At 57.3% G+C, this 15096-nt stretch overlaps 1 protein-coding gene across 3 annotated transcripts in view; it reads left to right on the top strand.

Annotated features, from left to right (window-relative positions):
* Window positions 1-15096, top strand: part of RFX1 (regulatory factor X1) — a 31909-nt gene that overhangs the window by 1793 nt on the left and 15020 nt on the right. Inside the window, exons 2-6 of one of the 3 annotated variants that reach the window (XM_082381559.1) lie at window positions 5304-5695; window positions 12642-12751; window positions 12989-13072; window positions 13751-13858; window positions 14797-14913. In XM_082381559.1, coding sequence (XP_082237685.1) covers window positions 5374-5695; window positions 12642-12751; window positions 12989-13072; window positions 13751-13858; window positions 14797-14913 — 741 coding nt within the window. In that variant the 5' untranslated portion in view covers window positions 5304-5373. Of the gene's footprint in view, window positions 1-2423; window positions 5696-12641; window positions 12752-12988; window positions 13073-13750; window positions 13859-14796; window positions 14914-15096 lie in introns of those variants that run through there. The other 2 variants (XM_082381560.1, XM_082381561.1) reach the window with 2 other exon arrangements.

Raw genomic sequence — 15096 nt, 5'->3', positions numbered from 1 at the left:
TAGTCTTGTTAACTGCCCCTCCCCCTTCTTATAGCTTATGCATTTGAAAGGCCCAAGCCCAGAGGGGCTATTAGACTCCTGAAGGGAACACTGGCTTTGGTCACTTGTCCTTGAAACAAACAACTGCTTTCTAGCTGTATGCTCCTGGGCAAGTAACTTCTCTGGACCTTAGTTTCCTCCCATCTAAACTAGGGACAGTGATCCTTGGTAATGATTTTAATCTCATATTACTTTGCTGTGGATCCCATAAAAGAATACATGTTGAGCATCAAATACATAGTAACTGCTCAAACTATGTTGGCTGCTACTGTTATTATGATGGTTGTTGCTTCCTGCTCAGCCTTTGGAATTATACCATTCGCGTTTATTTTTATCATTTTGAATCGGGTGACAGCCTAGTGGCTTTAAAGCTTGACTCACTTGCTGTGTGGGCCGATGACTGGGATCCTGGGAAGCTGAGTGCTAGGACTCTAGTTTCTAGTGGGAAAGTGTCACTCTCCTAAGGCCCTTCTCCAGCTTTAGGAGGGTAGCCAGAAAGAAAATTTTTCCCTGGGCCCAGGCTCAGATCCAGCCCTCCGGGAGGCAGCTGGATGAGCTGGAGCTGTGGGTGTCATGGGAAAGGTGGGGACCTGGGAAGGGTGTCTCTGGAGCTAAGGGTCTCTCCCTCCCCTTCCTGCCACACGCCCCAGCATTTTGGGGCTGAAGACAGGGGATAGGCTAGGCAGGATCCACCCCCTCCCCATCACCACCTACTAGGGACACGGCTTCCAGATAGCACCCACACAGCGCATAGTCTTCCTGGCCTAAGAGGCCTGTTCTGGACCAGGAGGCATCACCTGCCCCTGTAGCACAAGCTTGCTGCTGGCAGGAGGCAGTAACTTTTTCACAAGGTCTTACCAGTTGCTAGATTTGAACCGGCTTTTGACAGTCACTAGCAGTGTGTTCCCAGCATTGTGGACACTCATTTGACAGTAAAAGTTGAGCCCCAGCTGTGTGCTTGTCAGTGTTTTAGTAGCTGGGGATAGAGTCATGGGCAAGGCAGGTCACATCTCCACCCCTGGGGAAAGCTTACTTTTCTGGTCATGGAGGGAAGAGGAAAATAAACAGGATACAGGGCCAGGAAAAAAATAAAACAGGAGTATGTACTCCAGAGGGCTTGGAAGGGGGTTACCTGAGACCTGAGAAGGTGGCATATGAACTAGGACATGAGTGATAAGGAGCCAGCAGGTGGAGGCGAGGAGAGCATGCCAGTAGATGGAAGAGCTGGTGCAAAGGTCCTGAGGCAGGAGGAGGCCTGGAGCATTTGGGAAGCCACATTGTGGCTAGAACATTCAGGGTGAGAAAGGGGACTGGAAAGGGCCAGATCCCACAGGGCCCTGTGGGTCATGGGGAGGGCTCTGGATTTTATTCTCTGTGATGGGGAGCCTTGGAGCCTTCTCAATAGAGAAGTGACACGATAGGGTGTGTGTTTTCAAAGGATCTTATAGACTATACAGGCAAGAGTAAAGCCAGGAGCCAGTGATGAGAGGGTCCAGGCAAGAGATGATGGTAGCCCAGACTAGCATGGTATTGATAAAGATGGAGGGAAATACCCAGCCTTAGGATCTATTTTGGAGGAATTATTGACAAGTCTTAAAAACTAACTGGCTAGGGAATTTCCTGGCAGTCTAGTGGTGAGGACTCCGTGCTTTCACTGCTGGGGCCCGGGTTTAACCCCTGGTTGGGGAACTAAGATCCTACAAGCTACGTGGTGCAGCCAAAAAAAACACAAAAAACCCCAAAAAACTGGATATAGAGGATGAAGGAAACACACATTATTATATTTAATTTCCCCATTCCCCCAAAGTGAGGGAAGTGAGGTTTTCTTTCCACTTCCTTGGGAGGGCCTTGTCCAAGATGTAAACCATTCAGTTAAGTATCTGGCATCTAGAACAGTTGGCAAACTACAGGCTTCACCTGTTTTATATGGCCTGTGAGCTAAGACTGATTTTTACATTTTTAAGAATGATATTTTGTGACATGATTAATATATCATGATATGTGAAAATTATGAAAATTCAAATCTAAGTGTCTAGAAATAAACTTTTATTGGCACCCAGCCACACTTGCTTGTTTACATATTGTCCATGGCTACTTTAATACTCCAGTGGCAAAGTTGAGTCATTGCAATAGGCTGTCTGCCTTCAAAGCCAAAAATGTTGACTTCACAGAAATTTGCCAGCCCCTGACCTAAAGAATTGATTCAAACATTCTCCAAAAACAGGTGTTGGCTTTGAAGATAGATGCAGCCATTGGTGCTTTTTTTTTGGCAGTTTCATTGCTAAGGAACAGATTTGCTGAGTCATGCTCAGATAGCCGGGGAATGCCTCATCCTGTATAAATATTTGTGACTTATTCCTCTCTAGGGAACACCCTACAGAACTCTGCTTAACCTAGTCTTCCACAAATGGCAAAAAAAAGAGGGTTCCCTGGTGAAATAATTATGGGAAATATGTCATTCTGTATCATTGTTCCTGGAGACTAACAATGACAGTGCTGAGAAGGTCTCCAATAGAGAAGTTGGTTTAACTGTTTTATCCATCTCCCCTTCCCCTTTTTGAGCTCAGCCTTTCAGTTGTCTCATCACCACCTCCCCCTGCCCCTGAGGGGAAGGGAGGAGGCCTGCAGGGTTGGCACCTCGAGGAGGAGAAAGCACCAGCAAGTGTGGAGCTTTTTTTTTTTTTTAATTTATTTATTTATTTATTTATTTTTGGCTGTGTTGGGTCTTCGTTTCTGTGCGAGGGCTTTCTCTAGTTGCGGCGAGCGGGGGCCACTCTTCATCGCGGTGCGCGGGCCTCTCACTATCGTGGCCTCTCTTGTTGCGGAGCACAGGCTCCAGATGCGCAGGCTCAGTAGTTGTGGCTCACGGGCCTAGTTGCTCCGCGGCATGTGGGATCTTCCCAGACCAGGGCTCGAACCCGTGTCCCCTGCATTGGCAGGCAGATTCTCAACCACTGCGCCACCAGGGAAGCCGAAGTGTGGAGCTTTTAAAGCCCTTTTGTGGTGGGAGGGGCCCCTAGAGGCCAGCTCTCCTAGGGCTGGGAAAGTCCAGGCCAGGGTTTCTTAGTGCCCCCAGTACCACCTGCCTCTGAATCATCCAGGGGACTAGCTCCAACAGTAGACTCCAGGGTCATCCCAGACTCTGGCAGTGGGGCCTAGGAACCTGCCTTTAACTAACTCCCCAGGTGAGGCTGATGAACACCAGAGTCAGAGTCCCCCTTGGCACCTCTTTGCAAGAGCTTGAGGATTGTGTCTCTCTCCCCCTTCCAGCCCCAACTGGCATGGATGTTTGTTGAATGAATAATAATAATAGCAACTTCCACTTCTCAGTGCTTGTTGGGTGCTGAGCTGATCACATTGGATCTTTACAACAGCCTTATGAATCAGGTGTTCTCATCATCCCCAGGTGACAGATGGGAAAACTGAGACCCAGAGGAAAGTCAGTTACATGTTTATGAATTAAGAGACAGGCCAGGGTTCACGTGGAGGTGGGTCTGACACTGGGCAGACAGGTGCTGATCAGCTGCAGTGACTTGAGCACCTGATCTGGGCCAGAGTTTGGACCCAGTAGTATGAGGAGACCTGAGGAGGTGGGCCTCTCTAATGCTGGCAGAAAAGAGTTTGGGAAGGGCAGGGGCTGGGGGAAGATGTCTTCTCTGTGTTCATGGCAGGCAGTAGCCTCTTCCCTCTCCCGGTGGGCAAGCTCCCCCTGCTGCCGGAGTCCCTGGCAGGCCACCCTTCCGTCCTGCCCAGTGGGAAAGCCCAGAACAACTCCCCTGGACCTGAACCAGGGCCCATTCCCCCTTGGCAAGAGAGACCATGTGCCTCACCCAGCTCCTGGGAGAGGGACCACAACCTTTTAGCAACCACAAAAGCTGCCTCTGCCTGGTCAGGTGGGCCCCATTCTGAGGTCAGCGGCGGCTGCTGGGCCTGCCCTGTGGCCAGGACCTGTTCCCAGCCCAGCTGCCCCTGGCCCTAGAAGGCCACTTTCCTTGAGGAGCTCACATCTGGTGTCACCACCCATAACTGCCCTCACTTCTGTGGCAGCAAGCAGCTCAGGAGGCTTTTTGGACTCAAACAGCTTCCCTGTGTCTGGCACCCCACTGGGAATGATACTCAGCCAAGAACCCAAGCCCAGATGGCAGGCAAGTAGGGAACTGGCACAGGTTGGCTGGGAGATAGCTTTTCCCATGACTTTCCTTTCTGGCAATTAGCCAACTAGTCAAGAGCTTAGAATGCCCAGGGTTCAGACTCAGTCCTGCCACTTCCCTGCTGTGTGGCCTGGGGCAATCTCAGCCTCTCTGAGCCTCAGCTCCTCCTCTGGCAGAAGGAACCCAAATTCAGATGTGATTGTTGCAAAGTTTTAAAGTAAATAACTAGGGGGACTTCCCTGGTGGTGCAGTGGTTAAGAATCTGCCTGCCAGTGCAGGGGACACAGGTTCGAGCCCTGGTCCGGGAAGATCCCACATGCCGCGGAGCAACTAAGCCCATGCGCCACAACTACTGAGCCTGCGCTCTAGAGCCTGCGAGCCACAGCTACTGAGCCCGCGTGCCGCAACTACTGAAGCCAGCGCGCCTAGAGCCCCTGCTCCACCGCAATGAGAAGCCCGGGCATCGCTCGCCACAACTAGAGAAAGCCTGTGTGCAGCAATGAAGACCCAGTGCAGCCAAAATTAAATTAATTAATTAATTTAAAAAAAAAGAAAACCACAAGCTTTAAAAAAAAAAAAAAAGTCATGTAGGGACTTCCCTGGCGTGGCAGTCCAGTGGTTAAGACTCCACGCTTTCACTACAGGGGGCGCGGGTTCAACCCTGGTCAGGGTACTAAGATCCCACGTGCCACGTGGCATGGCCAAGAAAAAAAAAATTAAAATTAAGTAATGTAAAGAAAGCACTCAGCACAGTGCCCAGCCTGCAGGAGCCCTCAGGAGAACTGTACTATTCGTTTTTGGGTGAGAGCCGGAGCTCTTCCAGCACAGGGGTCCCCCAGGCGCTGGGGCCTAGGAAGGAAGAAGGCAGGAATCCTGGGCAGGGATGAGTGGAAGAGGGCAGACCAGCCCTGGTCCATACTCAGTTGCCCTGCAGTGATGGATTCGTTATATCTTTGCCTCCAGCCTCGGGATTTAATTAAGTTACTGATGAACCCAAATATGTCTCTAGGGAGCCAGGAGCTGTCCCTGGTTTCCTCTGCCTGTAGATTAATTCTTGTTTTTCCTTCTTTTTTTTTTCCTCCTCTTCTCCCCCGCCCCACCTTTCTTCCCAAGCAAGCAAAAAAAAAAAAAAAAAAAAAAAAAAAGAAAAGCCTTATTTATTATCATTTTCCCCACTGTTGGCATGGCAACACAGGCGTACGTTACCGAGCTACAGGCAGCCCCACAACCATCCCAGCCGCCACAGGCCCCTCCACAGGCCCAGCCCCAGCCACCGCCACCACCACCCTCAGCAGCACCCCAGCCCCCCCAACCCCCCGCCACCACCACCACCCCCCAGCCCCAGTATGTCACCGAGCTGCAGAGTCCGCAGCCTCAGGCACAGCCACCAGGCGGCCAGAAGCAGTACGTGACAGAGCTCCCGGCCACCCCCACGCCCTCGCAGCCGGCCGGCACGCCCGCCCCATCCCCGGCGTCCCAGCAGTACATCGTGGTCACCGTCTCCGGTAAGTGGACACGTGCTCAGAGCCAGGGCGCTCAGTGAACAACCCCAAAGGGAGTTTTGGGGAGCCTAGCATCCTGGATGTGGGGGCACCCTGGCGGCCTCCCATTGTCACTTATTATGCCTGTTACCAGGAGGGCAGCTTTTAAACTCTCTGGGGTTCCCCGGTGGGATCTGGGGGGGGCGCCTCTGGGGAAGGAGTAGTCAGACCAAGCAGCGAGGCCTCTGTGCCCCCAAACTCCTCCCCACCGGGGCAGCTCTTAGAGCTGTTTCTGTCTCTATCCTCAAGTAAGGTGTCACTTGAAGAAAGGATTGGGCAGTGGAGTTAATTTGCAAACGCCTGCTGGAGATGGAGGGTGAGCGCACAGCCATCATCCGTAAAGGGATCATAGCAGCTTCGAGCGCTCAGGGGCTGCGTGTGAGGTGCTCCCTGTGGCAGTTCAGGGAGGTCCGCTGGGCGGCCTGGAGGGACCACTTCCCCTCCCCTCCCATTTCATTTTTTGGCAAGCCTCAGGCCAAGCGGGGCTCTTGGCTGGGCGAGTTCATGAGCATGTGATGTGGCCAAGGGCTCCTGTTTGTCACTGTGGCCGCCCCTTGAGGCTGTGGAGCAAATGACCAGGAAGCTTGGGTCATGGCACCCATGGTTCCTGCCTAGAGCATCTTCCCCGTGCCCGCTTATTCTAGAATGGGGATGGGCTGAGCAGAGGGAAGTGGGAGCACAGGGTCACGACAGGCAGTCTCTCCCCTAAGGGAGAATGGGGAGCTCCGAACAGGGCTCGGCGTCGTTAGTGGTTTCTGACGGGCTCTGCGTAGAGGGGAGGATGCAGCGAAACCTCAGGTTGAGGCTGGCCCTGGTCCTCCCAGAGCGGACAAGGAAGTGGTGGGGGTCCTAAGGGCATCCTGGCAGGCTGCGGAAGGAGCAGGTCAAGACTGCGTTTAGGACCATAGGACAATAAAGAGTCAAAATTTGTGGCAGTTGACATGGCCCCATAGGACCAGGACAGAAGCAGCTGGGCCCCGACAGCATCCTGGGGGCTCCTGGCTGTGTCGGGGTCCCCAGGGAGGGCCAGGGGGTGGGGCACGCAGGGGCTCAGGACAGTGACTCTTTAACACACAGACTGGTGTGGAGGGATGGCACGCGAGAGTCAGCTGAGTGCAGAGCGAGGCCAGGCCAAGGACGTGGCCAGGGTCACCGGGCCACAGATCTCCAGGGGGTTCTTGGCGCTGCACAGGGATCCTGATACACTTCCTAGCCAGCATACGCCTCACTGTCCGAGAAACCCACTCCCCCATCTCTCACCTCTGTCACCTCCCTCTCACTCTGTGCTCTTGACCCCTGACCCTGCTACTGACCTCACTGGGGACAAGGCATCATCACATGACAAGAAGGACCCCTTCTCCCACCCAGCCAGCCTCCCAGCACCCGGGCTCCATCTGCACCCACCAGCTCTGCTTTCTGGCTTCTGGAAGGGTGAATCGGCCCCCTGCCTGTTCCAGGCTGCCCCCTCCAAGACTTGCTTCTGCCATCCCGGCCTCTTCACTTGGTCCCTCTCTTGCTGATCTTTTCCACCTGCATGAAAAGATGCAACAGCTCCCATTTTAACCGGGCCCCCCAGGCCCTGCACCCCCTTCAGCTGCTGCCTGATTCTCTTCCCTTTAGGTTAGAATTCCTCAAAGGATTCATCCTCCCTTCCTCAGTCTCTTCTCCCTCACCTCAGCCACCTGCACCTTCCCTCCCCATAGTCCTACGCAGGGTCACCCATGGCCCCTATCTGGTCGATCCACTGGTCACTCTCTGTGCTTCTCTTCCTTGGCCTCTGGGTAGCGCCTGACACACTGGTCCCCGTCCTCCCAGAGATGCCCTCCTGCCCTGGTCTCTGCCCACCTCCCTCCTTCCTCCTCATCTCCCTGACTTTGTCAGCAATGACCTCATCAGGTCTGAGGCCTCCTCTGTGCTCCAGTGATTCTCCCTTCGTGGTGGCCTTGTCCAGCATCTCAGCTTCCGACGCCACCTCTTATGCTGGCAGTGCCACATTGAGGTCTGCATCGTGGGCCTCAGCCCTGAGCCCTAGCTACCTGTGAGCCAGCAAAGGGACCTCTCAAACCAGCATGGCCAAATAGAAGTCTGGATTTTTTTCCTTCTTCAAATCTGGCCTCCACTGAGATTTCCTTGTCCTAGTAAATATCACCCCCAGGTCTGGGTCAGCCTTGATTCCTGTCTTACCCATCCTTTTTTTTTTTTTTTTTCTGGCCACACCGTGCGGCATGTGGGATCTTAGTTCCCTGACCGGGGATCGAACCCTTGCCCCTGCAGTGGGAGCGCAGGGTCTTAACCACTGGACCGCCAAGGAAGTCCCCTGTCTTACCCACCCTTGAGCAAGCAAGATCTCTTGGCTCCACCTCCTCAATGCAGCCAGAACCCACCCCTCTCCCACCTCCACGGCCCCCTACCCTGGTCCAGCCTCTGCTCATACCCTTCACAGTCCTCCCCCCACGGCAACCAGACGGAGCCTCTTGCCAGCTGTTGATTAGGTCCCATCATGTCCCAGCTCAACCCAGATTATTCCAAGGCAGGTGGCCCTGGGGGCACTCTCTGAGAAACCCTGGCCTGGCCTTTCTTGGCCCTAGGAGACCTGGCCCCCTGTGGCTCACAGGAAGGGGCTTAAAAAGCCCCACACTCCCTGTGCCCCTGCTGACAAGTGTCCAACCTCCTGACTCTGGCCTTCAAGGCCTGCTGGCCACCCAGCACTACCTGGTACTAACCTGCCCCCTAGCATACCTGCTTCAGCCCCACTGGTCTTCCTGTGGCTCCTCAAACCTTCCAGGCTTAGTTCGCCTCTGGGCCTTTGCACTCACCTTGCCCTCTGCCGGGAGCGCTCCCATCCCAGACCTTCTGGTGCTTCATCCCTCGTGAATGCTGGCCTGACCCAGCTCAGCCCTCATACCCCATCAGCCCCTGGGCAGCCAAGAGCAGGTAGGAGGGCTTGCCTGTCACCGCTCGAGGACTTTTCGTAGCCTACAGGGCATCTTATTGGCCCTGAACCTCCTGAGTGCTGGCTTTTGCTGCTTCAGGTGTCCAGGGTCCCCAGAACAAGGGTCTGGAATGGATGCACATCTCCAGACCCCAGAACACCCCAAGTCCCAGCCTACCTCCTCTCTTCCCCTTGTCTTCTCCAGCTCCTCCCAGCACTCCCCCAGGGAGTCCCTGGTGCTTACAGGTCAAAGCCTTTGTTTCCCTCCTCCCCTGGTCCCCCCATCTTGCTGTGGGGCACTCAGTGTGGACGGGTTGCAGTGTTGGCGTGAATGGCTGTTGGCGTGAATCTTAGCCTCCCTTCTTTGGTCAGGCAGTGGCTTAATTGTCTTTCACAGTGGTCCTGGGGAAATTTCATTTCCCTTCTGCTCCCAGTTCTGCCAGGAGCAAGCCTGTCCCCGGAAGGCTTACTGGGCAACGCTTCCTTGATTTGTTCTAAGAGGAGGTTGGGTTGCGCCCTGTCACTGAACTTGTGCTGCTCCGTTCACCCCGCCCCCATCCCCTTGCCGTGATTTCCTAGGGTTCCAACATAACCCTCTCCCAGTTTTAGTGTCCCTTTTATCTAAGGGTGGCCTTTGGGCCACGTGAGCCAGTCCTAGGGGTGGAGGTGGGGGTGTAACTGACACCAGCAAAGGCTGCAGCAAGGTGCCTGGGGTTCCTCCGGAGCCAGAAGCAATCTGAGCTGAGCAGGGACCCAGGGAGTGGCAGGGAGGAGGCAGGGAGGGGCCCTGGACGCAGACCTGGAGCCTAGGCTGGAAGCCAGCCAGGAGCAGCACAACTAACCCGATCCTTGCAAGCTCTGCCCTAAGGTGACTTTGGAGGTGATGGGAAGGAAGCTCCAATGTCCCGGCTTAGGAACAGTCCTCTAGATCCATAAATCCCTGGCCTCAGAGGCAACCGGACTCTCACCCGAAACCCGGGTGGAAGGAGGGCATTGTGGGTCCCGCCAGCTGTCCCTAGGAAAGTGAAAGTGAGCCTGTGGAAGGGGATAGGGCTGGGCTGCAGGAGGGACCATGTCCAGCCTCTCCTCCCTGCTTCTGACTTGGAGTCCTTGGGAGTCCAGCAAGACTTGTGTCCAGGAGAGGGACATGGAGGGTGTTTGTCAGTGTCCCCAAGCATAGATGGGGAAACCGAGGTCAGGGCAGACAAGGGACTCAGGACGCTGGGGGCAGCAGGAGTCCACAGGCCCCCCCAAAGAACCTTTGACTGAAATCATCGGCAGGATGGGAGCAAAGGATCAGGAGGGAGAGGGCCATGACTGCCCCATCTGTTGTCCGTGGTGAACTGGGACCCAGCTTGGAGTCGAGCCTCTCAGGTTTCCCTCTGTCTTCCCCTAAGTAGCTCGTGACATTTGAGGCATGAGTAGGTCTCAGTGAGGAAGTGCAAGGCCCAGGGAGGAAGAGACACTCATCAGACTGAGGGACAGGAAATCAGCTGCCGCTTCCTGACTGGAGACTTGAGACAGCGGGGCCCTCTCTGGTCTGGTGCACATGCCCAGAATGGAGTTTGCAGACAGATGCAGATGCTCGCGGACTCAGTGACCCCCTACGCACACATAAACACACACACACACACACACACACACACACACACACACACACACACAGCCAAGAAGACAGGGGCTCACACACAGGAAGCCCCTTGTCCAAAGAGTAGACTCTGGAACCCCACCTGCCCGGCATGCCCTCCTGGCCTGGCAAAGATGGGGATTCCGGCCTTGAGGGCTACCCCAGAGGCAGGAGATGGGCAACACTGGTTCCCAGGGCTTCCCTGTCCCAGGCAGATGCTTGATCTCAGCAAGTCCCCAGGCCTCCAACTGCTCAGGGTCCCGCTTAAGGATCAGCCTTGGCACTTTCATCAAAGCACCAGGGCCTAGGAGGTGGCTGGGGCCAGCCCCCCATTCGCTGCCCACCCTGAGCCGGGCTAGACCTGCCACGGGCCTCCCCTGTCAGGCACTATCCCTTGGGCTGTGCCTGGCTTCCTGTGCCTCATGGACACCCAGGTGTGCCGGGCCCCTCACGTGACTTGGGGCTTTCTCAGGTTCCTCCCAGCGGGCCAGCTCAGTGAGGGCCTCCTCTTTTACCATTCAGGGAAGCCTAAGTACAATAGATGCAAGGGACAATTCCAGCAAAACATAGGAATCGGTGCCCCCTGGAATTGGTTGCGGAGGCAGCTGGCCAAGCAGGCCTGCGGTTCCACTGTCCGCCCCACATCTGGCTACCACTCCCCCACACCCAACATATATACATTCATGTGCTCTGCCCCAGACTTGGCCCCTGAGGTCCTTGCTTCTACCTGGGGTGACCTTTCTGTCCCGGCCAGGCCCTTCTCCATGTCTCCCCACAGCAGCTGAGGCCCAGCTCCCCGCTTTGGAAGCTGAGCCCCAAAGGGATGCTCTGGACCTTGTGGTGTCCCCATAGGCCCCCGGCTCACTGTCCTCTGGTACCCGCGTGCCTGAGTCTGCACACCACTGCCTTTGGGCCCTCAGCCTGGGCCTGACCCTTGACTCTGGGTTCCACACATGGTGTGACATTCATGTGGGCACAGACACGAGCCTGTGTTCTGGTCTGCCAGTTCCTGGCTGGGCGACCTCGGACAACTTACTTCCTCTCTTCCGGTCTCTGTTGCCCTCTCTAAAAACAGAGGTAATAAAAGTTCTTTCCATTTCCAGCTGCCCAGGAAGACCCTACTGCAGTGCCTGGGGCACCGGAAGTGCTATAGTTACTTTTATTATTCCTTGCCCACTGCCCTCCAATCCCACCAGAGGGCTCCCAGGGGATGGGACTGGGACCTTGGCTCCTTCTGGCAGCACATTGGAGGAAGGGCAGGCGCATGTGTGCCCCCAGCCCTAGCCCACAACTGAAACTGCTGGGAGCAACCAGGCGACACAGAGGGGGTGGGGCGGATTGTGTCCCAGCTGGGGTGAGGGTCTCCCAACCAGTGCCTCGCAGGGACACTCGTGCTCCACGCCCCTCCCTCCCCCCCAGCTCCCCTGTTAATCACTTAGCGAGATGTGCATGAAACTCAACCCGTGCCTTCCTGATAACATCTCTGGGTACCAGCCTCCCTCCTGACCCCACAGAGTGGCCCCAGCCCCGCGAAGGCCCCGCTCAGGCTCTGCCCGCTGGGAGGGAAGTGTGTTTATCCCAAGAGGACAGCCAGGAACTCTGCATCCACTGGGGGGATTAGCTCCCCAAGGTTGCAGGTATAAAGCCGCCCGCACAGCCTGCTGTTCCCCAAGAGGTGGGCGAGGAGTGCTGGGCAAGCTCCCCGGGACAGACGGGGCGGTGGGGCAGGTGGGCACCATGTTCTATGATTGCCTCTTCTTGGCTGCCTGTCAGCGTGAGTACCCGCCTGCCCAGCTCCAAGCCCTCTGCCCCCCCCCGCCCCACCCCCGTGAGGACCGGGAAGCAGGGACGGTGGAGAGGGAGGGAGTGTTTGGCCGCAGGCCCGTGAGACCTTCTGGGGCGACTTCTCTGACCAGCTTCCATCCCTGGGAAGCCAGGGGTCACTTCAAGGAAGGTGGCCCCGACACCTTGCAAGGCTGTGGGACCTGGGGGGGGCGGGGGGCGGGGTCAGTCACGGTCCACAGTCCTGCCTGTTGGGCAGAGGGGTCCATCCCTCCGAGCCTCCGCTGCATCATGGCTTCTCAGTCACCGCTTCTGGTCTGACTTCGGGACAGTGAGGGTAGGGGTGAGGAGGGGGGCTGCTTCTGGGTGTTAGGGATTATAGGCCCTTGGGGCCCCCAGCCCACCCCAATGGGCAGTGTTGGGGCTGACCAGGGGCCAGGCAGGATTCTTGGAGAGCCTAGCCCCACCCAGAGCTGGCTTCAGGCTGCATCGTCACATCCCAGCGGGCTCAGGCTCAGGGTGGGGGCAGTGGCAGCAGGCAGAGCTGACCTGGTGACCTTTCCCTACAGAAGGTGCCATGCGGGCCAGCGAGACTGTGTCAGAGACCAGCCCGGGCTCCACGGCCAGCCAGACCGGAGTCCCCACTCAGGTGGTGCAGCAGGTGCAGGGCACCCAGCAGGTAGGACACACACCCCTCCCCCAGGGGTGTGTAGAGAGGGCACCTGAGGGGGGCAGCGAGGCTGTGGCCGTGGGTACCTTGCTTCCCCCCTGGTCCTGTTGCCCGAACCATCTGCTCACCTGTTCTTATCAAGATGTTCACTGCTGCCGCCCCAACAAATCCCCCCCCCTCCCCGCCCCGGGCCGGGCCTCCCCGGGGAAGCCAGCGCGGCTCAGGTCCTTCCTCCTTCCCCCACAGCGGCTGCTGGTCCAGACGAGCGTGCAGGCCAAGCCGGGCCACGTGTCACCCCTCCAGCTCACCAACATCCCGGTGCCCCAACAGGTAAGCGCCCCGCACCCAGCCCCCGCCCTCAGAGCCTCCCCAGGGTGCGGAACCCACCCCGTGGCCTGCTCTTATCTACCCTCACCAGCACCGAGGCTGTGGGGCCTATCCAGGGGCTGCCTTACCTGCTGCCTCCAGCCGGTGAGGCCGTGTCAGTCAGGGCCCACTGGGGAAGGAAGAGCTGCAGGAGTCATCTTAACAGAGACACCTGAGGATTGACAGTAAGGCACGCGGCTGGTGGGTCCAGCCCCAGTGTCCCAAAGCAGAGACGCCAAAGCCGATTAAGAGCCAAGAACCCATAGCCAGCACAGGGGCGTGAGCGCATGGCGGTCTGTCGCCTGGAAGGCTACACACGGGGTGCCGGCGTCCATTGTGAACCGGGACAGAGTCCTGTCGGGTTTCAAGGGTGAGCGCACATTTCCTGTGCCCTGTGGAGCCAGGCTCCCTGGACGCAAACTCCAGCTCTGCTGCGCGCGGGCTCCAGGATCTCGGGCAAGTCCTTTCGCTGTCCTAAACCTGTGTGAAGTGGGGGAGCGACTGCAGCATCAGGACTGTCAGGGCGAGTCTGTGAGCTAGCAGGCATGCAGCCCTAGAACGGCGCCTGGCACGGCACAGGTGCTCCTTAAAAACACACAGGCCGTTGTCAGGAGCTGTGGTCCTTCTCCCCTCTGGCTCCAGGCTCTCCCCACACAGCGTCTGGTGGTGCAGAGCACAGTCCCGGGCGGCAAGAGCGGCCAGGTCTCCCTGACGGTGCATGGCACGCAGCAGGTGCACTCACCTCCTGAGGTAGGTGGCGGCCCCTTTGGCCGCCCTCCCCACCCCTCTCCCCGGAGGAGTCGGGACACTCCTCCCAAGTCCTCGTTGACCCTGGGTGGGGTGGCTCGGCCGCCAGATCCTAGCCCTGCTGGCTCTGAGCTGAGCCCGGCTCCGGGAGGAGGAGGCAGCTTCTCCCCTGAGTCGAGATGGGCCTTGAAGCTCCAGCGCAGGGCACTGCATCCCAGGAGGCAAAGTGGGCCCCTCTTCCCTTGACAGGATTGGTAGAGGTTCCTCCTCTGACCACAGGGTGGAATCCAGGGACCCCTGAACACCAGTGAGGGTGTGGAGGCAGGCGAGCCGTGGGTGGCCGGGAGCATGGGTGTCAGCAATCGGAGCTCAAGGTCAGATCCCTGGCTCAGCCATTCAGTCCTGGGGACTCTGGAAAGGCCCTCAGAGCCTACTGAGCCCAGAGTTAGAAATGTGTAAAACAGTTAATGATACCCCCTGTGACACAGCACGGCCCAGCGCTATCGGGCTCTGCAGCCAGCCCACCTGGGGTCAGCACCTGGTGCCACCACTCACAACTATGTGGCCCTGCATATGTCCCCTCCCATCTGTGCGTCAGCAACTCATCTGGAAAGCAGGGGTGCCCTCACCTATCCTTTCTCACTTCAGGGCTGCAGCCCATCTGATGATGGAGGCAGCAGGTGGCCCATGAGCTGAGGCTAGAGTCCCAGCCCTCTTCCCTGGGGAAGATGGGTCTGAACTCTGAGCCTTGCATCTGGGATGACTGGGGCTGTGGTGGGGACCAGGCATTTGGATGCAAAGGATGGTTACCAGCTTAGGTGGTTGGATACGTCCCCTCTGGCTGCTGCCCTCCCCTAATAGCTCTCTGGACAGCCCTTTCGAGCAGGGTTTTGTCAGGCCCCGGCTGCTCCACACACACACCGTGTCTCCTTCCATTGCAGCGGTCGCCAGTGCAGGCCAATAGCTCCTCCAGCAAGACGGCTGGGGCCCCCACGGGCACGGTGCCTCAGCAGCTGCAAGTCCACGGCGTCCAGCAGAGTGTCCCCGTCACCCAAGAGGTGCCAGGCAAAGGCGGGCAGTGGCAGGGGCGAGGGTGCTGGCCAGGCGGCCTCTGCATCCTCCTTCAGTTGTCAGTGGGAGTTGCAGCGGGGAAGGCCTGTGAGAGACAAGCAGATGGGGGTCCAGCCCCAGCCTGCCACCTAGGCCTTTGGCAAGCACCTCTGCTTCTCTCCAGACTCCGC

The sequence above is a fragment of the Balaenoptera borealis genome (genome assembly GCF_965194805.1).
Source record: "Balaenoptera borealis genome assembly, chromosome: 2".
NCBI classification, from domain to species: Eukaryota; Metazoa; Chordata; class Mammalia; order Artiodactyla; family Balaenopteridae; genus Balaenoptera; species Balaenoptera borealis.
The sequence above is the reverse complement of the archived record's forward strand: the minus strand, read 5'-3'. Positions and strand labels throughout refer to the sequence as shown.